Raw genomic sequence first — 26,864 nt, forward strand, 5'->3', positions numbered from 1 at the left:
GTGGTGGTAGGTGGATCAGGAACATCAAAATTTGTGGAGATTTCCTCTCAAACATAGTAAGTGAAAGTTTCATTCATCATTTTTTCTTGCCATATTTAGCTGCAAAGAAGCCTGGGAAATATGATCTGTGGTTAGACAAGCATGTTTGATCAACAAATCTACTATTATGGGAGAAGGGAGAATAGATCTTGGTAGACAATTTCAGTCTACACTCAAGGACACTAACCACAATTTGTAAATGATGTATTTCTTTTTAAAACAATATTCTGGTCTCCCTATTAGATAGTAAACACAATAAGGGTAAAATATCTGCCTGTTTTATTGTTTTATTCATAAATAAACCTTCTCCCTTTAATACTACTTTTGTCTTTCAGTACGTCCTTTTTTTTTCTTTTTTTTTTTTCTTTTTTTTTTCTTTTTTTTTTTTTTTTGAGACCGGTTTTAGCTCTGTCGCTCAGGCTGGAGTACAGTGGCACAATATCGGCTCATTGCAACCTCCGCCTCCTGAGTTCAAGCAATTCTCATGCCTCAGCCTCCTGACACAGCTGGGATCACAGGCATGTGCCACCATGCCTGGCTAATTTTTGCAATTTTAGTAGAGATGGGGTTTTGTCATATTGGCCAAGCTGGCTCAAACTCCTGGCCACAAGCAATTTGCTTGCTTCTGCCTCCCGAAGTGCTGGGATTACAGGAATGAGCCACCACACCCGGACTAGGAGGTTAATGCATCAAATAACTAATTGAATGAATGAAAGGATTTTACAGGTAAAGAAACTGAGGTTCAAAGAAGTTAAACAATTTAGGAGAATGGGTGACCATTCTTCAGGAAGGTGGAAAGATTTATGCCTCAGACGGCTTAACAAGGTAGCTAGTAAGCACTCTTTCAACTCTGAATTTCTGTGATTCTGTTATGTAGGAAATCACCACATTCCAAATAAGATCATGAGCCTGCTTTGTAAAGGAATAAATCAAGAGAAAATTGAAAATATACTTTCTGTCTCATTGGTTCTGTCACATAGAACGCTTTCCCTCACACCATTACATCCTAAATTCACATAGATGCCAACCACACTTTAAAATGGCAACCATTAATCTAAGACTCTGGAAGACTGCAGCAAACTTGTGATATACCTTTTTAAAATCACACCTTCCTTGGACAGACAAAGTAAATATGTGTTGGGCTTAACAGATTTCCTGCTAGTCTACACTGTCTGGAAGAATAAAAGCAAACAGATAGAGTATTGTCTTTATCACATACTGTGTTTAATTAAAAAGAAAGAAACACAAAATTTTGCAAGATAATAATAAGTGCAGTTAAATTGATTGTCAACTAACTTTTCTGGTCAGCAAAGTATGAGATTAATTCCCCTTCATAATAAAAATATTCTTGAGATTCTTCTTTAAAATATTTCTTCTGCAAAGTAACTAATTACAAATCTGCTTTTCTTTGTTTTCCAAGATATTGAAGACTTTGAAACTAAAACAAGAAGCACAGTATCTGTCCGAGAAGGTCAAGGTGTGGTGCTTCTCTGTGGCCCACCGCCACATTTTGGAGGTATGATGGGGTGATTTGGGTCACATCATTAATGCGGTCACTTGGAGAGTGATGTGAGCACATCAGGTCTTAGAGTCAATGATCACCTTTTATCAAATCAATGAAACTGTGAATCTCATCAATTGCATTTACTGCAAACAAATAGTTCTGTATCCAAATATTTTCTTTTTAAAATATTTGTTCAAGCAGCCACGCAGCAAATATGTCTTTAAAGAGATACAGCATGGCATTGTACATAGTGTGAGTGCCAGGGCTTTGTAGAGAAACTAACCGCAGCTGTAATTTGGCGCTGTGACAGGCAAACTTCATGACAATGGGGCAATTTATGTAACCCACTTTGAGGCTTGATTTTCTCATGTATAAAATAGAGACATTAACTGTTTTTTTGTTTGTCTGTTTGTTTATTTAGTTTTGCTGTAAATGTTAAAGGAGCTAATAAGTGTAAATTGAGTAGTGTAATAACTAGTACTTTAGTAAGTAAATAAAGTTAAGATTGTTACTACATTTTTATTTTGGGGCTCTATGGAGAAGCAAATTCCAACCAACACTCCTCTTGGCAATGTCACACTAATTATTGGAAGGATAGACCCCATTAACTGGAAGCAAATTCTGTATACGACCAAATCAGAATGTCTCCTGGCAACAGAAAAGTCAAGCAATAAATGCCAGCCTCTACTTTGGAAGACTCTGGATTGGTCAGTGGATTGGCCCCTTGTCAGGGATTGAAACTACTTACTGATTCTCATCCCCTTAGGAATGAATTTTCTCAAATTTCACATGATTTGGTAAATTTTGTCATGATTCTCAACTCACAGTGAACATGAAGGAGGTGGTGTGAAAACATCCATGGGGTCGTTTGTTACAAACCAATATCACACTGATTATATTATAGAAAGCGTAAAAACAGCAAGGGCTTACACAGCACAGACCCAAGGACTTTAACATGTATTAGATTCTTAAATTTTCACAAAAACTTTTAAGAGATATATGAGTACAATTATTGTTTTACAGGCTCAGTACACTATAGAGAAGTAGAAAGACGTTAATTAACTGGTTTAAGGTCACACAGCTGACAGGCAATGAAGCCAGTACTCAAATCCAGGAAGTCTGGCTCCCAGACCCTCAGCTCTTAACTATCACTGCCCTTGTTATAGTTGATTTCCACTCTGGAATGGGAGAACTTTTAAAATGCATAGGACAGGTGTTTAAAAATAAAATTTAAGCAATTTACTTTTAATGTTAAGCCATATATTATTTATGAGCCTTGAAAAACTTGAAAGCATTTTTCTATTATTATTTTTACACACCCTCGTGAATTGCCATGACCAAAAGAAAAGAAAACTAATTCAAAGTTAACAGTATCTTATTCAGTATTATTACAGAGTATTACAGCATTATATTCACCTGAAATGACAGGGAAGAGTTGCAATGCTTTTAATGCTATATTGAGATAAAATAATATTGTTTCAGAACACACAACAATTGCTCAGGTTCTTTTGGTACTTATTTTTTAACAGTATAGAAAATTGTTTTCCAGCACCATAATACAAGATGACAAAATATGCAAAATCATATCAGTTTGTCTTGTCAGTCTATGTCATTTTATGCTCTTATGATATTATTCAAATATTCTTTACACTATTGAAGATTGTTTTCAACTTTGTTTAATCGGGAATAAAAGAAATGTAAAATATTTGTAAATGAACCAGTTCCATATGTAGAAATTTTTTTTAAATTAAAAGGCAGCCAGACAGGAGACGCTTGTCCTTGTTACCTTGTCACCTATCAACATTAAAGGATATGTTGATCTTTTAAAGCATGTGAGGCCCTCATTATAGTAGTGCCCCTGGGATCAATGCCATAAAATTAAGTCACAGATATCCAAAAAACTGCCTTAAATTAAGACCTTTGTAATTGAATAATCTTACTGCATGGGAGTAATGGCAAATTGTCTAATACCAATTTTTTTTTTCTTTTTTTTTGAGATGGTGTCTTGCTCTACCTCCCAGGCTGGAGTGCAGTGGCTCGATCTTGGCTCACTGCAAACTCTGCCTCCCAGGTTCAGGCAATTCTCCTACCTCAGCCTCCCAAGTAGCTGGGATTACAGTTGTACACTGCCATAGCCAGCTAATTTTTGTATTTTCGGTAGAGACGGGGTTTTGCCATGTTGGCCAGGCTGGTCTCAAACTCCTAACCTCAGGTGATCTGCCCACCGCGGCCTCCCAAAGTGCTGGGATTATAGGCATGAGCCACCACGCCTGGTCCCAGATTTAATTTATGTTACAAGTAGCATCTCCTCATAATTCCAGGCATATTTGTTGGCTGAATCCTGTTTCTTGCCGTTAAGGTCCCTGTTTCCTTGATGACTGGCTGTTAAGGTACACTCTCAACTTGTAGAGGCAGATGAATTTTTGGCCATGAGCATTTGTCCATTGTCAAAGCCAGGAACAGAGAATCTCTCTCACATTAAGTCTCTCGAACACTTCAAATCTCTTTAGTCAGGAAGAGCCTCATCTCTTGTAAGGACTCACCTGATATAGACCATGCCCACAAAAGCTGAAGTCAGTTTCTTTAAATCAACCTGTGCCATCTAATCTTATCTAATCATGGACGTGATCTCTCATCCTATTACAAGTCACACTCACACTCAAATGAAGAGAAATACACAAAGGCATGGGTCTTTGAAGGTCATCTCGGAATTTTGCCCTACAATATGCTTCTCAAATATTATTTCTTCTCTTTCCAATCTCCCTAAAGGCTCTATATTTCCGACCACACATGGCTCTCACAGAGCAATGTCCTAGAAATATATTAATGGGGGCGGACGGAGTTAACAGAGCACTGTAAAGTAAATGTTGGCATGGCCAAATTATTTTTTAAATCTCATGTGTAAATATTTAAAAAGCTTCTCATAAAGAAAAGTGCCACAGAATCCCCAGAGATAGAAGGTCATAATGGCTGATTTTTTAAAAATGTTATTTAATTATTTTTTTGAGACGGAATCTCCTTCTGATGCCTAAGCTGGAGTGCAGTGGCCCGATCTCTGCTCACCACTACCTCCGCTTCCCAGGTTCAAGCGATTCTCCTACCTCAGCTTCCCAAGTAGCCGGAACTACAAGGCGCATGCCACCATGAACAACTATTTTTTTTGTATTTTTAGTAGAGATGGGGTTTCACTTCTGACCTCATGATCTGCCTGCCTCGGCCTCCCAAAGTGCTGGGATTATAGGCATAAGCCACCGAGCCCAGCCAAGACTGAAATTTTTACATCAAATTTTTGATAATTTAATTCTGTTGTCTTTTTCAACATAAACAGTCAGCAAGAATGAGTCTCACGGGGAGTTCTGCAACAAGGGAGAAATCACGTTAAGCTTGATATTATCAGAATATTCTGAATTATTTATGCTTTCTTTTGAGTGTATTCACATAAATTATAGAAAACGTTTTTTTTTGACAAGGCAGGCCTATCAAATATATTTTAGTGTGATATATGTTTGTGTGTATATATATATATACACACACACACACGTGTATAACTTTATAGGACAGTAAGAAAAAGTATCAATGTGGCTAAATTTTATAAATTTACCCAGCAAAGAATGGCTCCACAAAACAGAAAAGTGTCTAGTTGGTTTTTCCATGTAAATGATTGGCCACAACCCCATGAAATAGAGTAATCAACATAAACCAAATAAACAGGTACTTTTATAGAGCTGTCCTTTCTTCTGCATACACAAACGGAGACCTGACTCCAGCATAGGCCTTCTGTGAATGCTTTCTACCCAGTTTTGAAGCTTAAACGCAAATGTGCTCTAGAAAGGAAGGGTTTTACCCGGAAAGGTTATTTTAGCAGAGAAGGCATCATAGTGAAAAAGAAAAAGAACCTAGGCAATAATGCCAGCACACAGTTCAAGACACCCTATTTCATCATTTCAAAATGTGGAAGCAGAATAGGCACCATTCTCTGTAATCTGAGTGGAGGAGTATATTTCTCTTTTAATCCTATTCCCTAATCAGAGATGGGTTTTGTGATTGTAACTGAATCTCTGTCCTTCGGACTAGACTCAGCCCTTGTTCCCATCTTTCCAAAAAATCTTATCTGTAAAATATTTCCGAGAAATGTAGGTTTCACGAAGTTTTGTAAGGACAGCACAGAGAGGACTACAAGGCACATCTGATTACAAAACTTCATTGAGATTCCTGTTAGACATCTCCTTCGTTCCTCCTAAACGCTCTCTCACTGGTAGGCTATGACTCCTACATCTTCCCAACAATCTCCAACAATTCCCTTGATTATCTATTATAATTCTTCTCCATTTGGACACCTAACTCAGAAAAATTCATTACTCCTTTAGCTTCTCAGTGCTTGGCAGAACGAAATTTAGTAGTTGGCCAAACAAAAATATTTTATTTCTTTCACTATGTCCCTGCAGGGTTCCAAGGTCATCCCTTGGTTCATGCAACAGAAAGAGACAACATAAAACTCTTTTATTTTATTTTTTCTTTTTTTTGAGAGGGAGTCGCGCCCTGTTACCCAGTCTGGAGTGCAGTGGTACCATCTTGGCTCACTGCAACCTCCGCCTCCCGGGTTCAAGTGATTCTCCTGCCTCAGCCTCCTGTGTAGCTGGGACTATAGGTGCATGCCACCACACCTGGCTAATTTTTTTATGTTTTTTTTTAGTAGAGACGGAGTGGGTCTCCAACTCCTGACCTCATGTGATCCGCCTGCCTCGGCCTCCCAAAGTGCTGGGATTACGGGTGTGAGCCACTGCGCTCAGCCCACAAAACTTATTTTATATTTATTTTATTTATTTATGGGGCATAGGATGTCACTGTGCCTTTGGTTGAACTTTGAGCTGTATGCAGAGAAGTCTTTCCACCATGGATTCTCACTTACCTCAAAAGTGAGCTTTTGTTAAGTTTCAGTCACTCGTCACAAAAAGTCTGCACAAACTATTTGCAACAGAGCTGAAGGCAGAATTTCCTTTAAATTTTGGAATAGACATAACACCCTTGAAACCAAAACTGAAGGAGGAATATGAAAACAAGCAGTCAATAAACTTTCACGGGCCCAGTGAGTTAGTCCAGCCTCATAGGAAATTTTATTTAAAAATGACAGAATGAAGCAACCATACGTGTTGTCTACAATAATTAAAACCTCCTTCACTATGTAGTAATAGTTTCACTTTATCCAAAGTAAAGAACACTCTTTCCCTTTATTCGATAGATATGAAACTCTCGGCTGGGTGCAGTGGCTCACACCTGTAATCCCAGCACTTTGGGAGGCCGAGGCGGGAAGATCACTTGAGGTCAGGAGTTCGAGACCAGCCTGGCCAACATGGTCAAACCCCGTCTCTCCTAAAAATACAAAAATTAGCCAGGTGTGGTGGCGTGTGCCTGTAATCCCAAGCACTCGGGAGGCTGAGGCAGGAGAATCACTTGACCCCAGGAGGTGGAGGTTGCAATGAGCCAAGATCACGCCATTGCACTCCAGCCTGGGGGACAAGAGTGGGACTTTGTCTCAAAAAACAAACAAACAAACAAAAAAGAAACTCTAAATCCTGAGTTCATAAAAATTATAAGTTTAAAATTTGATTTAGAGGAAATGTTCCATTCCCTCCTCAGATCCAACTTTCAGGTTGGTAGAACAATTGAATTAATGCCAGAAGTTTGGATCATCTATGTCTGTAGCAGGAAGATAGCACTACTGTCTGAGCCCGCTGTTTGTATTTGCATCAATAAAGAAGTTGACAATTCCACCAAAGGCTCACAACTGTGTTATAGAATAAAGAGGAAAATTATGTAGAGAAAAAAGTGCTAAAATTTAATATCCCCTTCCTCCAGTTGGTGCGTTTGCTGTTTCTGGAGTAAATGAAAGTGCTTTTGTCTTAGTAGGTAGGTCAAATTGGCAGTGGATATGTTACTCTGATGCCCTTTGAATGTGTAAAAGGCAGACAGGCCCAACAGTCCCTGTTGGTATAATAATAATAGTAATGATAATAACCATATTATTGAACTTGTACACTGAGTATTCACTCAACAAATATTTATTGTGTAGTTACTAAGTGCCTCTCGATTTTCTGTATTTTAGTGATAAAGTGGAGAGGAGAGACAAAGTTTTAGTTCCATGAATCTTATAATAAAGAAATGTAAAGCATGACAGGTGGTAATAAAAGCCAGAAGAAAAATAAAAGGGGATAGGAAATAGTAGCTGTAGCTATTGTAAATTCTAAGGTAAAAGAAGGTTGCACTGCCATTTGAGCTGAGAACTAAAGAAGTGAGGGAGTGAGACATATTAAGTAAAGGTAGTTCAGGTGGAGGAAATAGCATGTGCAAAGAATCTGCGGGGAAACCATGTCCAGCGTATTGGGAGAATGGCACTGAGGTCAGCATAGGTGAAGTAAAATGAGCAAACAGGAGAGTAAATGAGGACACACAGCCTTACTTTCAGACATTTTAGGTACTTTGCCTTTCCCTGTGAGTGAGATGAAAATTCACTGGCTTATATTCAGAACAGTGACATGCTTTCTCTGACTTTCATTTTTAAAAATTTACTCTGGATAGTAGACTACAGAGGGGCAAGAACATAGCAGTTAAAAAGTGATTGTGTTATTTCATGAGAGATAATGGTGACTTGGACCAGGTGGATTGCTGTAGACAGATAGACAATTACCAATCTTCCATATGTATTTATAAGGTATAACTAAAATAATTTCCTGAAAGACTGAATGTGGGTTATAAGAGAAAGAGAAGGGTAAAAGATAACTCCAAGAATTTGGGACAGACCAACTGGAACATGGAGTATCATTTATTGGGGTGGAGTTGATGAAGGGGGAGCAGGTTTAGGGATGGAGTAAATCAGGAATTTGTTTTAGGAGATGTTAATGTTCAGATACCAATCAGATACAAGGGTGAAAATTTCTAGCAGGCAGCTGGATTACATGTTCAGCGCAAAAGATCTGGTTTGAAGAGCTAAATTTGGAACTCACCTTATATAAGTAATATTTAATACTACATAATTGGATAAGATAATGAATACTTACTATGTACTAGGCACTCAACTCAGCATTTGCAATACCTCAATTCATTTAACATTTTCAGGAAAGATATGTCAATTTTACAAATTGAGTATTGTGTTAAAATTGTTAGTGTTAACTAACAACTATAGTTAACTGAACTAAACTAATAACATAACTTGACCAAGATCTTGTCTCTGGAATTCTAAAGATCCTATCTAAACACCAGTGCATTTATTCCACTGCCTAATTTTCTCTGGCATAATCTGGTCTAGAAGAGACACTTAAAAGTTGTTAAATAATACAAGGAGATAGCAAGAGTTCTTTACTCTACTGGAGACTATGTAAACAACACAGAGAGAGGTCGACTGATTTACCTAAAATGAGTGTACACTGTTAGGACCAGGAAGCTCATGGCTTTTCCCAATCTTCATAGCTGGCCAAAGTCAGCTCTCTAGGAAGTTTATTTCTTTAAGTCCCATGTTTGTACATTCCTTCCCTCCACTTTCAGACTCCATTCACTCTTAGAAAGACTGTTTTCCTTGCTTTCCAGCACATCAAACAGAACTCTCCTGTTGCAGCCTGTTACCATTTGTAGGAGCCAGGGTTTTCCAACACTGGTACACTTTGTGACAGAAGGGCCAGATGTCGGGGAGATAGGGAGTAATTCTTTCTTTCTTTTTTTGTTTAAGTTCTGGGGCACATGTGGAGAAGGTGCAGGTTTGTTACATAGGTATACACGTGCCATGGTGGTTTGCCCCACCCATCAACCGGTCATCTACATTAGGTTTTTCTCCTAATGCTATACCACCCCTAGCCCCCCAACCCCCAAAAGGCCCCAGTGTGTGATGTGCCCCTCCCTGTGTCCATGTGTTCTCATTGTTCAACTCCCACTTATGAGTGAGAACATGTGGTGTTTGGTTTTCTGTTCTTGTGTTAGTTTGCTGAAAATGATGGCTTCGAGCTTCATCCATGTCCCTGCAAAGGACATGAACTCATCCCTTTTTTATGACTGTATAGTATTCCATGGTGTATATGTGCCACATTTTAAAGAAAATGTGGCAATCTATCATTGATAGATAGATAGGCATAATATCCAGTCTATCACTGATTGGCATTTGGGTTGGTTCCAAGTCTTTGCTATTATATTATTAACCTTAAAGGTAAACAGGCTAAACGTCCCAATTAAAAGACACAAACTGGCAAATTGAATAAAGAGTCAAGACTCATCCGCGTGCTGTATTCACCGTATATTTGTATCCTATGACTTGCTTGGTCTCCCTTAGAATTGGAGGTTTCCCAGCAATTCACTCAGAAACTGGCTATGAGATAAGAGTCTGATAGGACTGGTTTTGCAAAGTACAGGTCAAAAACACCCCACCGATAAAATGAGATGTGGTAAAGAAGCCAGTCAAAACCCACCAAAACCAAGATAGTGATAAAAGCTATCTCTAATCATCCACACTGCTTATTATAAGCTAACTGTAATGCATTAACATGCTAAGAGACACTCCCACCAGTGCCATGACAGTTTACAAATGTCATGGCAACTTCCAGAAGCTACGCAATAATGGTCTAAAAGTGGGAGCCTTCAGTCCTGGGAATTCTCCTCCCCTTTCCTAGGAATCTAATGAATATTCTGTCCCATGTTTAGCATATGAGCAAGGAATAACCACAAAAATAGCCAGCAAGCAGCCCTTTGGGCTGCTCTGCCTATGGAGTAGCCACTCTCATTCCTTTACTTTCTTAATAAACTTGCTTTCACTTAACGCTGTTGACTTGCTCTTGAGAAGCCAAGAACTCATGTGGCCTCCCAGGCTGAACCCCAGCTTGGGGGTTTGCCTTGAGACAGCTGTGTTTTCATTCCTTCTCCAAGTAGTTTTGGCCAATCTACAACCAGTTCTATAGTTATTTGGAACTTAGCAATATTAGGAACACATGAGACCTTTATTTAACTGTCATTCGTAGGCCATAAAGACCACCATCTCCCTGATTCCAAGCAGTAGGTGTGTAAATCAGAAGGGATCCAATAAAATCCAGGTGATCAAGCAGTAATTGTGGAACGACTGGGAATTCAAATAGGAGTGGATTTTAAAGGTGTTAGGCACTTTTCTGGGTTACATCATAAACTTCCTCAGCCCTAATATCAATGACTTCAGTCCAGAAAAGGAATTATTCTTCCTGGATTAGGTTTTTGCCACTGAGCTAGCATAACCATGATTTACCACCCAAGAGTCAGTCACATTTAACCCTGGAGCACTACACAAGGTTTGCAGTAAAGTACACACATTCTGAAATATTCCAAAGGGGGGATTTACCCGGTAAATCTGAACACTATACTTCAAGTTCTTTATTCTGCTCATTTATTTTCTGCCTCAGGAAACATCCTACCAGTTTTGAGATCTGTTCTACAGTGCCAATAGAAGTTCTCAGTGTCAATGTTTATCATGATGGTTCTCTTTCACATGAGATATTTTTCATCTAATAAAAATTACATGCTATATAATGGGTATAATTGAATATATCTTTCTTGTTTGTATTTTAAATATTACAGTACAAGACATAGGGCTGTAAAAGATGTCAAAACATAATCATGCTCTGGGGAAAATAGGATTTGTTGTATGCTTGAGAGAGCAGCAGATAGAGTCTTCAATTGCTTACTGCAGATCTGCCGTTTCTAATAATAATACAATTGTAGAGGATGGTGTCATTGTGAAACTACAAAAAAATGCTTCAGGAAGGACCAATTATCATTCAACTCTAATGCTACTGCTGAATCATCACAGGAAAAATGCATCACAACCATTAATAACCGATAAATGTCATCCATGGTGGAGAAAATATTTAAAAATTCAATGGTTTCCACCTAAGTGGCTCATGAATTATACATTTAATTAAGAAAAGCCAAATGGGAAGGTTTTTAAACTTCCAATTTGGAAGGTTTTTTTTCTTTCCCCATTAAAAGATATACAAATTAAGCACAGCAGTGGCTGATGCTGGAACAAAATAGATAAAAGCCCCCAGTGCATGCTGGCTGTTCAGATGAATGGGAAGAGCCAGCCCATGGGGAGAAGGGAGCAGGGCAGGGTGAGAAATACTATGACAGCAAAGACTTGCAGCTTTACATCTTCACCAATTCAGAGGGCACAAAAGGGCACCTTGATTGTACTCCCAGAGCTGCTGCTAAATCTATTCCCCTCTGCTTCTTCACTTGTAAAAATGAAGAGTAGGACTGGCAGGTCTCACAAATTCCTGCCATCCCAGACATTTTATGAATTTATAAACTAAGAAATAGCCTTTTCTCCAGACTCCAACACACCACTCAAACGCAAATGTACAAGGTGGTCCACCATTCAAAATCCAGGTGTTTCCCTTCCCAGTGTGATTATGCAGAGGAGACAGAAGTTTATCATTTTTATCAATGATTTCCAAAGCGTAGCTCCAGATCCCCTAGTGTCATTGTCACCCGGGAGCTTGTTAGCAACACAGATTTTCTGACCCCTCCTCAGACTTACTGAATCACAGAGTCTGAGGGTGGAGCCCAGCAGCTTGTGGTTTAGCAAGTCTTTCAAGGGGTTCTGATGCGTGAAGTTTTAGAAATTCTGCTTCAGAGAGGACCATTTAAGAGGGAAAATTTACTTCTTCAAGTTTTTATATCAGTTCTACTCCCTGATAATATCACCAATAAGTACTTTACAGTAATTGCAAATGACAGTTTAACTTATTAATCTATGACTTAAGAAATTGGTTGCAGGACAGGCAATGTTAATGGAGGAGGGAATGGACAGTGAGGAACATATGTCTTAGAATGTGAGTAAGGTTGGTTACTTGTGGAGCTTGGGAGTTTTGAAGGAAGGTTAAAGGTGCGGAGGAAGAGTCAAGGAGAGGAAATGAACATAGAAAAAGAGGATCAATTGTAAAGACATTGAAAAGTAGAAAGCTATTGTTATGGGAAAGGGGTTCAGATCCAGACTCCAAGAGAGGCTTCTTGGATCTTGCACAAGAAAGAATGCAGGGCATTTTCATAGAGCAAAATGAAAGTAAGTTTATTAGGAAAGTAAAGGAATAAAAGAATGGCTACTCCATAGACATAGCAGCCCCGAGAGCTGCTGGTTTTCCATTTGTATGGTTATTTATTGACTATATGCTAAATAATCATTATATGCCTCCCCTTTTTAGACCATATACGGTAACTTTCTGATGCTACCGTGGCATTTATAAATTGTTATGGCACTAATGGGAGTGTAGCAGTGAGGACAACCAGAGGTCACTCTCATTGCTGTCTTGGTGTTGGTGGGTTTCAGCCGGCTTCTTTACTGAAACTGTTTTATCAATAAGGTCTTTATGATCTGTATCTTGTACTGACCTCCTATCCCATCCTGTAATTTAAAATGCCTTAACTTCCTGCAAATGCAGCCCAGTAGGTTTCAGACTCATTTACACAGTCCCTATTCAAGATGGAGTTGCTCTGGTTCAAACGCCTCTGACACTATTTTTAGGGAAAGAGCAAAGATTTGGCATGTGAAGAATCTAGGTTCAAGCCCTACTCCTCCCACACATTATGAATACAATTTTGGGAAATTACCTTTGTACTGTTAGTTCTTGCACCCTTTCTGTATAACGGGCTTATTAGCAATATATTTTTTTTTTTTTTTTTTTTTTTGCCTCATAAAGCAATTGCTGGTATGATGAAATGCAAGGTTTTTTTCTGAATTTATTATTAATCTTTATGTAATCTTCCCTATTTCTGGACTAGATTCTTCCAGCAGCTTCTAAATATCCCACTATTAAAGAAGGACACACCACATGTAGGAATAGATTGGAAAGTTTTAGCAGCTAAGGTAAAAATGAATTCACCAAGGGAGAGAGGAAAATTACAGTCTCAGGTCCCAAGATTACAGGTTGAAGAATACAAAGATTTCTTGGGCACTAGCGGCAACCTGTAATTTTTGTTAAGTGAAAGGGGTGACATTGGATTTCACAGAGCTAAAGCGTATTTCTCTCCACAAATAGGCATTGAATAAGGATCCGTAAGCTGAGACATGGCCCTGGGAATTTGCTCGAGATTGTCTTTATTTCACAAAAAGGTTCAAAAGATGAGGAGTCAATGACAACAGGGGAATCTGAACTACATTTTTTCCCTCCTCTTTATATTGAAGAAAAATTTACTATCTAGATGATTCTGGTTTCAAACAAAAACTCTTTGAGCATCTCTTTGGTGGAGACAGCAACAGGCTTAGAAGTGAGGCAGCAAAGAACGTCAGTAAAGAAACTTTGAAGCAAGAGACCACATGGAATGATGAAAGACTCCAATAGGGACTTGCAAAAGAAAATAAAGACTCAATACATGAGAATAGCACAAGAATCTCAAAGCATTTTTCAAAAATTAAAAGCAAATTGCGTTTATGCATACTTGATCCAAAAGCATAGACTCGTAGGGAGATCAAAGGAATGTTGAGGGTGGAGTAAACCATAGAAGCTTAGGTTTAGTCCCCATCCGTTGTCAAAATAATCTTTTTTTGCAACATCCCAAGTAGTATTCATCCACACTCTGCTTGATCATGTCTAATGAGAAAGAGCTCACAACCTAGTAAATCATCTACTGCTATCCTTCTAAAATGTAGACTGCTCTTTATTATATTAAGTCCAACAGCATTCTGTCACCTCCAACAGTCCCGAGTCCTACTTTTGCCTTCTGGACATTGATAGAGAGGGTTTTATTTAACTTTTTATGCACGTGGCAACCCTTCAATGTAAAAAGACAGTTGTAATAGGCTTCCAAAATCTTTTTCTTCCTGAGCCAAAATCAAAGTTTTATCACTTTCTTTTGTGACTGGCCTTTGCTACATTTTGTTTTTTATCTCTTGATAAACTTGAGATTTTTAATTCCTCTTTCTTTTTTTTTTTTTTTTTTTTTTTTTTTTTTTTTTTTTTTTTTTTTTTTTTGAGACGGAGTCTCGCTCTGTCGCCCGGGCTGCAGTGCAGTGACCGGATCTCAGCTCACTGCAAGCTCCGCCTCCCGGGTTTACGCCATTTTCCTGCCTCAGCCTCCCGAGTAGCTGGGACTACAGGCGCCCACCACCTCGCCCGGCTAGTTTTTTGTATTTTTTTAGTAGAGACGGGGTTTCACCGTGTTAGCCAGGATGGTCTCGATCTCCTGACCTCGTGATCCGCCCGTCTCGGCCTCCCAAAGTGCTGGGATTACAGGCTTGAGCCACCGCACCCGGCCTTAATTCCTCTTTCAATAATGGGTGCTCTGAACAAAATATTTCAGTCAATTGCATGCGTCATTTGGTGGGTGTTGAAAACACAGATTCCATGATATCTGGCTCAGACAGAATAAATAAAACTAAATTGCTAAGAATTGAGTTAGCTATTTGTATTTTAGCAAGCTTCTTTAGTGATTCTAATGTGAATCAGGTTTGGGAATCAATGCCTGCATAAAACATAAAACATCAATTTGAACAGTTCAGAGTAAGAATAAGAAATGTTATCCACCCTGTTTTTACAAGTTGCAGCTCATTCTAGTGTTTAGCCTTTCTGACACTATTCTTATCCTGTTGATTCTTTCTTCCATTTACACAAAAAAGTGCATTGTAATTTAAAATTATAATATGACAGAAACACATTACAAAGAGAGTGAAAGCCTTTTGTATTTCCCTCCACTCACTCTGAGAAAACCACTGTATACATCTCCAGGTTTTTAAATGTAAGAATTTGCATAACCATCACACACACACACACACACACACACACACACAAGTTCCCACACTCGTAACATGCTTTTTGCATAACAATACTACTTAGGTTTTTTTCCCACCTGAAACTACTTTTATGGTTTAATGACACTTTTTGCATTTTCTCTCTTCATGCACAAGTAGCATTTCTGTGTTCTCGTTGTTCCTGGTCAAATCTTTACTTCGTGTCTTCTTCACTCCTGGGAATGATATCAGGGTTGTGTCTGCAGAGATAAATTTCTTTTTACTGCCATCATTTATAAATTGTTGTGCGAAATTAATTACTTTGTTCCTCCCCACTATTAACAGTTTAACTTTTTCCTTCTTTCTCTTTCCTTCCTTCCACCTTTCCTTTCTCCCTTTTTTCTTTCTCCTTTTTCCCTTTATTTCTTCCTTCCTAAAATCTCATTCCTTAAGTATGTGGCTCATGCTTCACACAATATTTTTCTTGATGGAAGCAATGACAAAATGACAATATTCTCTCATTCCCATTTTCAAGAGTTTGTCTCTATAGATCAGATTTAAGTCCAAAATAGCTGTCAGTTTGTTTTGTCACCTTTTACTTTTGGGAATTCAAATTTAGTAAGGTTAGTGAAGAATGTTTCAGGTGGTCTGTTCCCAGCTGAGGAAACCTACTAGAACATATCAGAAATAATTAGCTTCTTTTGTCTCTGCCATGTCTTGCTTCTGTGCCAGTTTTTAATGGAAGTACAGTTGGCAAATAGCAGCTCAGCTCTCTGTTTGGACAAGAGGCTCCAAGAAGCATAAACTACTACTCCCCTGTGAGTTACAATTCCAAAGTGTATGAGGGTCCATCCAAGTGAAGACTTTTTTTGACTTAGCTGCAGTATATTCCCCTTCTCCACCTTGAGTACCGATATACTCCACCTATTTTGAGAGTCCTCTTTGGACCAGCTATATTCTTCTACTTCCCTAGATATTCTACCTAGTTTCCACAGTACACCTAATGTCTTAGCTTCAGGAAGAAATATATTTACCAAGCTTTAATATATACGAATATTTGCCTTTGCTAAAAGATTTCTGGCTAAAAAAAGAAATTGACAGCATGCAATTTTGTGAGGCTGTGGGACAATTGGAACTCTCAAATGTTGCTGGTGGAAGTATAAACTGGTACAACCACTTTAGAAAATTCTTTTGTCATTTCTTATAAAGTTAAACATACATCTACATTATAGCTTACTCCCGGGAATCTAGACAAGAATAATAAAAATGTACACTGACAGTCTTAGACAAGGATGCTTATTTCAGCCTAATACATAATGACCTCAGTCTGCAAATAATCCAAATGCTCATCAACAGGAAGCTGTCTAATCAAATTGTGGTGTATTCATAAAATGGAATACTACCCACAGTATAATGGAAGAAAGGACTTATAGTCATGAAAACAATAGATGAACCTTAAAATCATGTTAAATGAAAGAAATCAGACATAAAATAGTACATTCTTTTTGTCTTATTATGACATACAAATGACAGCAGAAATAATCTATGATGACAGAAATCCAGTAGTGGTTGCAGTGGTAGAAAAAAACATGACAAAATTTCTGATGACATGGAAATCTTCCTTATTTTACTTGGGGAATGATGGTTACAGGGGGTATATAATGGTCACAAGTGATTAAACAGAAGACAAATTCTGTGCGTTTTAACATATGCTCATTATGTCATTTATACAGTTACCTACGAGATTTCCAGAGATGAACTGATTGATGTTCACTAAAAGCAATGTGTGCCCTGTTTCATCTTCATGCTCTTAATAGTTACTTGGAGAAATACTTGTCTACTCCTCCATCACTTGGATAGCTCTAGTTTGTCCTGCTGGTTTCAAAATGGAATTACTTCTTAGAAGTCTTTTCTGATGACACACCATTCTAGGCTCCTTCTCTGGGCTCCCTATAATGCCTTTGTCAAGGCATATGTCATGCTACATTGAGATTATCCACATTATTGGCAATTAGCAGTAACTGGTGTGACCTTTATAGGGCACAGGTTTTGTTTGGTTTTACTCTAAGACCTAAAATGGTCACAGAATAGCTGCTTAAAATTATGTAATAATCAGGCCAGTGCAGTAGCTCATGCCTGTAATCTTAGCACTTTGGGAGGCTGAGACAGGAGAATCACTTGAGCTCAGGAGTTCGAGACCAGCCTGGGTAACATAGTGAGACCCTGTCTCTATAAAAATAAAAAAGAAATTATGTAATGATCAAATGAGTGAACTTCAAGGTCTGTGATAGACTTTTTGAACTTAAATTTTTAAGTTAAATTTTAAACAAGTACCTGTAAGTATGTTTAATTCTTCTGATAATGCATTGAGAAACACTGCTTTGAAGCAGCATAAGTTTTTCTGAAGGAATTCAGTGTACATTTGGAACCATTATTACTTTATACATCTTATGGCATTTCTTAATAAACTCATCCACTTATTTCCATAACGTCTTATTGTTACATCCTTAATCCCAAAAAGTTAATGATGGGCAGAGTGCCCACATAATTTATCATCTAATCTGAGCTATATTTCGATATAAGGAAATATTATAATTACACCAGATGACAGCTATCAACTGAGCAAATAGAGGCACAATTTTCTTCTAATTATGGGGAAGTAGGACAAAGAATTTTCAGAATGCAGTAAGGATGTATGGTTTTGTTTTGTTTTCTTTTTTCTTGTTTTTCAGATTTATCTTATGCATGGACCTTCAATGATAACCCCTTATACGTCCAAGAGGACAATAGGCGATTTGTATCTCAAGGGACGGGAAATTTGTACATTGCCAAAGTGGAACCATCAGATGTGGGCAACTATACTTGCTTTATAACAAACAAAGAGGCCCAAAGAAGTGTTCAAGGTCCACCCACTCCATTAGTGCAGCGCACTGATGGTAAGAGAATGAGTTCTCTTGGGAATATACTTTATCTGTGTTCCTTAAAGCCTGGGAAGATTCGTAAAGCTTTCTGTTTCCTTCTTGTTTGGTGGAGCCAAGTTATCTATGAGTTTAGGTTCAATTCACAAATATGTAAACCAAAAATATAAGAGAAAATTATCTAATTCATCCACATGGTGCAGTAGACATGGTTCTGGGTATACCAAGCCATCTCCTTTCTGGCATTGAAACAGCTTGTCTTTTTTTTTTTGCTTAAAGACTACTTTATAAAAACAAAAATGATATTTGGGGGAGTTGGCGTGTGTGTATGTGTGCACGTGTGGGTGCTGCCAAACTTATATAATTGACTTAATATATTTTTAATGAACATATGTTGCAGCTACTTTTTAATGCCCCCTTTTTTTCATATTTGCCCTTTTTTTGTTCACCCTTTGTTTACATGGCTGGCAAAATGGAGGGAAAAGTTCATATCCAAGGAAAGCAAAGCAAGCCAACATTAATTATGAGCATTCCAGAGAAAAATGAAACACAAGATTTATATTAATTATATTCCTCCAAGGAACATAATTCAGATTAGTCTCTGACGAGTTTTGTAGCTTGGTCGAGTCATAGCTGGTACAAGATTTAGAGAGCCAGAAAGTTTAAGGAAGTCATTGAAGTGGAAAAATTGTCTAGTTGTTTTTTAATTAAATGTTCACAGTGGGATTCGTAAAGATAGAAAATTTGTTGGTGCATTTTATGATTGTATTCAGGACTTGAAATGCAATACCTCGTGGAGATTTTCTCCCCTCTGAAGAGCGGAAGAAAAGCAAGAATATAATGCTAATAAAGGATAACAGAATTGTGGAACAAGTCCCATAGAAGGAGTTCTTATAATAGAGCTTTTATGATCACTAACCACCCAAATATATTTGAAAGGTCTTCATTAAGATTTCAGCAACCATTAGACTTATTCCTAAGTTCAATTTCTCTCCTTCAATGAATACTCCTGTTTATGACCAGAAGAATTCATGAGCCAACAGTACGCTTGGAGATTCTACCATGTTTTTCCTTTTTTTGTTTGCTGTCTACTCTGAGTTTCTGCTTCTTCCCTCCTTAATTTCTTCCTTTTTCTATCCACTCTATTCCCTTGAACACGTTTACAGGAAAAGTAGAGCTAAAGCATTATATATAACACAAAAATCAAACCTCTTTTACACGTGAGCATATAAGAAATATCAGACATCAAGAAAGTGAAAAAGAATAAAATCTACCAACTTAGTTGATTGAAGTAGTACTCACTACCTTCTCACCATAAGCTCTTTCAATGTTTATAATGGTCAAGGTCTTAAAAATGAAGTATTTTTGTTTCATATATATTTTGTAATTTTTACTTTTTCTACAATTATATTAGCAACCAACAATGTATTTATTTTAGGAATGTATTACTCTGTTGTTTGGTGTATGTATATTAAAAATGATCAAAGTGTTTAAATAATCTTGAGATGTCACTGATTAAATTAATTAAGTTAATGAGAATAGCATACAGATATATTTCTGTGACAACTCCTCTGGTAGGTAGTATATTTACAATAGGCTATACCCTTATCTCATTCTTATCTTAGCACATATCCCCAGTTTCTTGGATGGAAAATTTTAAAACTTAAAACAAATTTTTATAGGTATACAGCAAACTTATTTAGCAGCAAAACTTTATTGTACTAATATGTGAATATTTACATTTTTATCTCAATTAATGTGATGACTTTATACGTTTTGATGCAGAACTACTGTTATTTTGGATTAAGACCTACTACAGTGGACTTCTTACAGTATTAGCTGGAAAATTCCTGTTTTTTTTTTTTTTTTTTTTTTTTTTATTAATCAGATCTGGCTCTCTTGAGTTTCCTGAAAGGTAGATAAACATGGATATTACGAGAAAAGTATCTTTTTTGAAAACACAAAAGCATTTTAGAATCTATATGTATCCAATTCTTAACTGAAAGCCCTAATTCTTATTAAGAAGAAATAATCAGGTTTTGGTTAATGAAGCATTTACTTCATAGAAAACTTCTATTCTCCAGAAATGCTGCTAGCTCTTTTGATATTTAACAGGTGTGATGGGGGAATATGAACCAAAGATTGAAGTGCGTTTTCCTGAAACTATACAAGCTGCAAAGGATTCATCTGTAAAACTGGAATGTTTTGCCCTTGGAAAGTAAGGTTTTTGTTTTTGTTTTCCTGGTTGCTTTAAATTTTTTTTATTAAAAAGGCTTTTTGTTATTCAAATATTGCTCTAAGGTAAATTACCAAGTAGATTTCAAATGCTGGAACTTTCAATGGAACTTTCTGATTTGAATTTATGCAAACATGTCTAATACTGAGACAATGACCAGGGCTGCAATTGAAAATAATCAGGGCTGCAATTCTCCCCTACAGGTGCTGATATTTCCTTTAGTTTAAGCATAATGAGACCCATTTAGGCAGCACATTGCAAGGAAAGAAGTGCACTTGTATAAGATGATGGGCAAGTCACTAAACCGTTCACATATCCTTCACTCCGTCTTGTCCTATATCCAGAAATACATTGCCTGGAGTATTTCCTTGCTTAATTAACCAACAATTCTGATAAATAAAAAACCACTGCTCGTTTCCAAAATAAGACTAATTAAAGTCCATTGTTCGTAGTGGATAATTAGAATTGAGCCCAACCTTCCCTGATAGTGGAGGCATTTTGTTTCACTCAGATAAGTATTTATTAGGAACAGGTTTGGAATACTTTTAAGCCATCAAAATACCTACATTTTTTGCATGGGATATCTAGAACACCTCTTTGCTTTTTGGTGGTATACAAATTTCATTGTTGTGCCTATAAACACCAGAAAAAAAAAAAAAAAGAGAGACAGACTAGACTGTCATTTTCAAATGTTAGTATGCATGTGAGTTACCTGGGGACACGGTTAAATTCATATTCTGACTCTAGAGGTCTGGGGTGATGTTTGATTCCTCCATTTCTAATAAGCTCCCATATATTAGTCACGCTTCTTATAAACAGAACATACTTTGAATAGCAAAAGACTTGACTGACTCAGAGGTAAGTTCGGAGGGCTTACCTCTAAATCCAAAGTCTATTCCTAATGTGGCCATCACATTTAGAAATAGTGACCTAGTGTCGAAATTCTGGAAAACATCCTTAAATGTCTCAGTCATTGTATTAAGTTAAACATACCCAGCAATCCAAATAATCATGGTTACTAAATCTTAGTTTGTTTTCTATAGATGGAATTTTGCATATCTTTAAATTAAATTTCTCAGAATAGTCATTTCTCATGGATTTAAGAGACCATATTTTATTTTCGTACAGTATGGGTCTCATAGCATTTATCAAACACATAATTATTGATTGATTAAATGATTCTTAAGAAAGTGACAAACAGGGGCTTTACATCAGTTTTTATTATTTGCCTGCCTTTTAAGACATGATGAACTTTCACCATTTTCAGTCTTTTTCAGAAGTTAAGGTTTATAAAAATATTAAATGTCATCAAATTCTTTGATAATTAGATAACTAATTTAAAAAGAAAACCAATGAAAGAGAGTATCTGAAAAGAATATTAATAGCTTATTTAATCATATTTGGCATCAGGAAATATAGATTGCTGAAAATAAAAAATGGTTTTTCACAATAAAATAATTGAAAATGTTGAGGCTATTTCTCAAGAATCTAATGAAAATAATTTCATTTGCTAAGCACCTATAACTAAGCTTTTATGACACAATATATATAATTGTCATAATCTTGCAGGGCAAATTATGTTTTCATTACATATGAGAAAGCTGAAGCTCAGATTGGAGAAGTAACCTGTTCAATTTTATGTTTCTATTCAGAGGAAGCGAGCAATTCAAACCTAGGCCCACCTGATTTTAAATTCTGAATTTAGGAACTTCTAAGTAAATGGTAAGATAACTGCTTTTGAAATCCTGGGAGACAGATTCAATTTCCAATTTTCTCAAGAGTTATTTGATTGTTAGCAAACATGCTTATAATCTCTATGAATTATCATATTTTCATCCAAAAGGAGTTATGATGATTCCTACCTTGTATGTTTGTTGTGAGGACTAGAATGGATAATACATGTTAAAACATTACATCTTGGGCTTGCCATTTATGTAATAAATGCTCACTGAATTATTCTAAAACCAAAATCCAAATTTCATTCTACTTTTTTTTTTTTTTTTGAGATAGAGTCTTGCTCTGTTGCCCAAGCTGGAGTGCAGTGGTGTGATCTTGGCTCACTGCAAGCTCCGCCTCCTGGGTTCACACCATTCTCCTGCCTCAGCCTTCCAAGTAGCTGGGACTACAGGCACACGCCACCATGCCCAGCTAGTATTTTTATTTTTATTTTTGTATTTTTAGTAGAGACGGGGTTTCACCACATTAGCCAGGATGATCTCAATCTCCTGACCTCGTGATCCACACACCTCGGCCTCCCAACGTGCTGGGATTACAGGTGTGAGCCACGGTGCCGGAGGCATTCTACTTTTATATAAACAATGTTTGAGTTAGTGAGGATGTTCGAAGGAGAGTAGGTATCTCAGAGGGGGTATAAATTCTCATGTTTCCCAGCCCAGTCTTGTTCTCTGTGTCTCAGGATTGATGACAGTGTAAGAAAGGAGCAATTAGGGTCAGTTCTGGAAAAATAAAAAAAAAGAAGAAGAAGGAAAGAAAGAGAGAGAAGAGAGAGAGAAGGAGAAAGAACATGATCAATATAGTCTTTGAACTGTTCACATACCAGTTTCTTAAATTTATTTATTGTTATATTATTTAAACCTACAGAAAAGTTGAAAGAGTAATACATGGACATCATATACTCTACCTGAATTGACCAAGCATAAACCTGTGCTACATTCCCTTTCTCTCTCTCTCTCTGCCTTTCTCTCTCTCTTTCTTTCTTCACACACAAATGTATTTAACCAGATATGTGATAAGATCTAATCAGGAAAAATGAAGCTTGGAATATATGAGTTATATGGAATAATTTAAAAGTAAATAAAGCAGTGTCTTATTTTCCATTAACCCCATGGTGATGAAAATAATCAATACATTATTAAATTGCACAAGGTAAAATTTATAATTTTAAAAACATACAAGAGTCCCTAAACCTTTTTCTGGTTTTTTTTTTTTTTTCTTTTTGAGACAGAGTCTAACTCTGTTGCCCAGGCTGGAGTGCAGTGGCACGATCTCGGCTCACTGCAACCTCTGCCTCCGGGATTCAAGTGATTCTCCTGCCTCAGCCAAGCGAGTAGCTGGGATTACAGGTGCCTGCCACCACACCCAGCTAATTTTTGTATTTATAGTAGAGATGGAGTTTCACTGTGTTGGCCAGACTGGTCTCTAACACCTGACCTCCTGATCCACCTGCCTCGGCCTTCCAAAGTGCTGGCATTACAAGCGTGAGCCACCGTGCCGGCTCCTAAACTTTTGACAAAATTTAAACTAGCAATATTTGACCCAGAAAAATTTGAGTTGGAAAATTAATAGTTTAAAAAACGCTCAAAAGGTAAAATCTCATGTGTATGTACAAAAGAAATTCCCTGATAAATAAATCATGTTTGTTAAGTTTATGCAGAAAATAACTGTTGAACATGAAATAATGTTAAATGGGAATAGGAAAATAATAGAAATTACCAAACCATACCTCATAGAAAATAGTCAAGGAAATACTTGATTTAATGGAGTCCACTCCCTAAATTGTTATCTAACAAAATTAATCAATGTTGAGATTATGTTTATTAAAGGAAGTCATTAACATAGAATTGAAATACCTTGGAGTAAAAATGGAAAGTCTGAAGCATCTATTGGGTCGAAGTGGCAGTGTTAAAATGCCCTGTATAACAATGTTACATTTTGTGTAATTGGAGTGCAGATACATTTCTCATTTCTTCAAAGCAACAAAATGTATGTGAAAATACTTTATGACTACTTTGGAAAACTGACAAATGTGAGCTACTACCAAAAAGAGTTTTATATATGCTTGCCAACAGTTTTCAGAAAACAAATTAGGTTATCTTTAACACATTGCAAACATGCTGAAAATGCCTTTTAGTCCATTATAAATTACAGTATTTACCAAATGCCATATTGTCTTCTAAATATATAAAATTAACAAACATAAAAAGCAACACACTCACTAGATTAACTATGTTACAGGTATAATTAACAATCTGAAAATAGAAACAGTCAAATGTCTTATCTTCAAAATTAAAAATCTATATTTGCAAGTTTGTTGCCAAGTGTTTATAATTTATAAAGTCTATTGAGTGTTTATTATAAATCATACTCTCTAACATCTCTTCATAAAAATATTGCTGTGCAGCATTTGGTTTTAGTCATTTTTTCCCCAAATGTGAGGACTTCTTTTTACTAATCCATCTAAATCTTCCTGTCTACTTTGTGAGATACTTTACTCTTTTTTAAGATGTTCCATAACCTCAAAACTGAGAAAACTAGTTGACTCGAGGAATAAAATCAAATATTTTTTTCTGATTATATTGCTAATTATTGACTGCTATTTCAGCTATAGACTACACATTTATTAAACTAAGATGTATATATTTTATAGATGGGGAAGAGAGAGAGAAGAGGGAGAAAGAAAATCAATATGTGGGTAGAAGGAAAAATAAATAAAAATATAGAAAGACCAGCTCCAGTGCCAGATCTTATGAAATTTTTTATTTTTAGGACATAAGAGAGCTCCTGAAATGAAAAATTTGCTTTCGTTAAATGTTTGTTTAATGTACCCTATACATGTGCTCACATAACTAGGAAATATCACCCTCTATCACTGGGAATATTTTTTCTCTTGAAGTTGTAGATTATTTTTGTTGTTTATTTATCTTGCTTTGTTTTCTCTGAACTTTCTGAGTCTATGGTTTGGTGTTTGTCATTATTTTTTATTTTTATTATTATTATTTTTTTTGAGACAGAGTCTCGCTCTGTGGCCCAGGCTGTAGTGCAGTGGCGCCATCTTGGCTCACTGCAAGCTCCGCCGCCTCCCGGGTTCATGCCATTCTCCCGCCTCAGCCTCCCTAGAAGCTGGGACTACAGGCGCCGGCCACCCCATCCAACTAATTTTTTTTTTGTATTTTTAGTAGAGACGGGGTTTCACCGTCTTGGACAAGATAGTTTCCATCTCCTGACTTCATGATCTGCCCACCTCGGCCTCCCAAAGTGCTGGGATTACAGGCGTGAGCCACCACGCCCGGCCTGGTGTTTGTCATTATTTTTTAAAACTATTCAGGCATGATTACTTTAAACATTTATTTGTTTGCTTTTTCTCCTTTTAGTATTTCTTTTACATTATCTTTTATGCCATTTGTAATCTCCCTTCTGTCCAAGTTCTTAATCTTTTAAAATTTTTAAATTATTTTTATCTTTGCATTTCAGTTTGGGAAGTTCTATTGGTACTGCTTGTCATTCATTTACTTCCCCCTTAGCTATGTTCAGTCCACTGGTGAGCCCATCAAAGGCATCCCTTATTTGTATTATTACGTATTTTATTTCCAGCATTTCCTTTTGATCCTTTCTTAGAGTTTTCTTCTCTGTGCTTACATTATCCATTTGTTCTTATATACTGTTCACTTTTTAATTATAGACCTTAATATATTAATTATAGTAATTTAAAATTACTGTCTGATAATAACTAGTTCAATTTTAAATCCTCAGCCCGACAGTTCTAAAAGTTTCATTATATTTGAGTCTAGTTATCATGGTTTTTTTGTCTCTTCAGACTGTTTTTTAGCATGCTTTGTACTTTTTTATTTGAATCCTGAACATTATTATATCAGATTAAAGGAACTTCAATACCTAAACTTTTAGTGTGAGGTTTTATGTTTTTCTAGTTAGAGTTAGGCTGTAATTTCTGTTGGCTCTAGCTGTGGCATCAGAGGTTAAATTTTAGGGAGTACCTTTGCTTTTATGTCCACTCTTGCCCTTGGGTTTCCCCAGAGACTCTTTCTTAAATAGCATCTAAAGCTTGCAGTTATTTCAGCTGTAATTCTCTGCGCTGTAATTATATAGGAGCCCTAAATAAGTCCTTGCTTGCTAATTCTATCATCTCAGTTATTTGTGGGTCTGTTTCTATTGGCTGCTTTTTCTCCTAGTTACAGTTCTCATTTTTCTGCTTGTTTGAATATGTAGTAATTTAAGATTGAATAGTAGACATCATAAATGTCATGTTGTTGAATGCTAAATTGTGGCGTACTTATTAAAAAGCTTTTTGAACTTTATTTTGATAGGCAGTTGTTACACTACTGTGAATCCTCGAGTTTTGTGTGGTTATTAAGGCTAGTTTACTACTAAGATGAAATCCCCAACTGAATGCTTCAAATGTTCACCAAGTTTTTCTTCTCTGGCATAGTGGAGCTCTAATGTCTTCCAGGCTTATTTGAGCTCTGAAAACTATTCTTTGCCCAGCCTCATGCAACACTCCTATGCAGATCTTTAGAGTACATTATTTAAGTAATGCCATTCTTTCTAATACTATGCTCTGCAATTCCAGCCACTTCAGCCTCTCCAAATCTGATCTTTGTCTTCTCAGCTCAGTGACACAGTATTTTACTACTTATGTCTCCCCTACCTACTCCCTGATCTGGATGGAAAGTGTCTCTACAC

General features: G+C 36.8%; 1 protein-coding gene across 11 annotated transcripts in view; it reads left to right on the plus strand.

Moving 5' to 3' along the window:
• The window catches only part of CNTN6 (contactin 6), a 304,648-nt gene that overhangs the window by 183,438 nt on the left and 94,346 nt on the right, over positions 1-26,864 (plus strand). For 6 of the 11 annotated variants that reach the window (XM_010370744.2, XM_010370742.2, XM_010370743.2 and 3 more), the window contains 3 exons: positions 1,460-1,555; positions 18,005-18,208; positions 20,306-20,408. In XM_010370744.2, the coding sequence (XP_010369046.2) occupies positions 1,460-1,555; positions 18,005-18,208; positions 20,306-20,408 (403 nt within the window). The remainder of the gene's footprint in view (positions 1-1,459; positions 1,556-18,004; positions 18,209-20,305; positions 20,409-26,864) is intronic. The other 5 variants (XM_030938222.1, XM_030938216.1, XM_030938201.1 and 2 more) reach the window with 2 other exon arrangements.

This window comes from Rhinopithecus roxellana, chromosome 1 (assembly GCF_007565055.1).
Source record: "Rhinopithecus roxellana isolate Shanxi Qingling chromosome 1, ASM756505v1, whole genome shotgun sequence".
Classification (NCBI taxonomy): Eukaryota; Metazoa; Chordata; class Mammalia; order Primates; family Cercopithecidae; genus Rhinopithecus; species Rhinopithecus roxellana.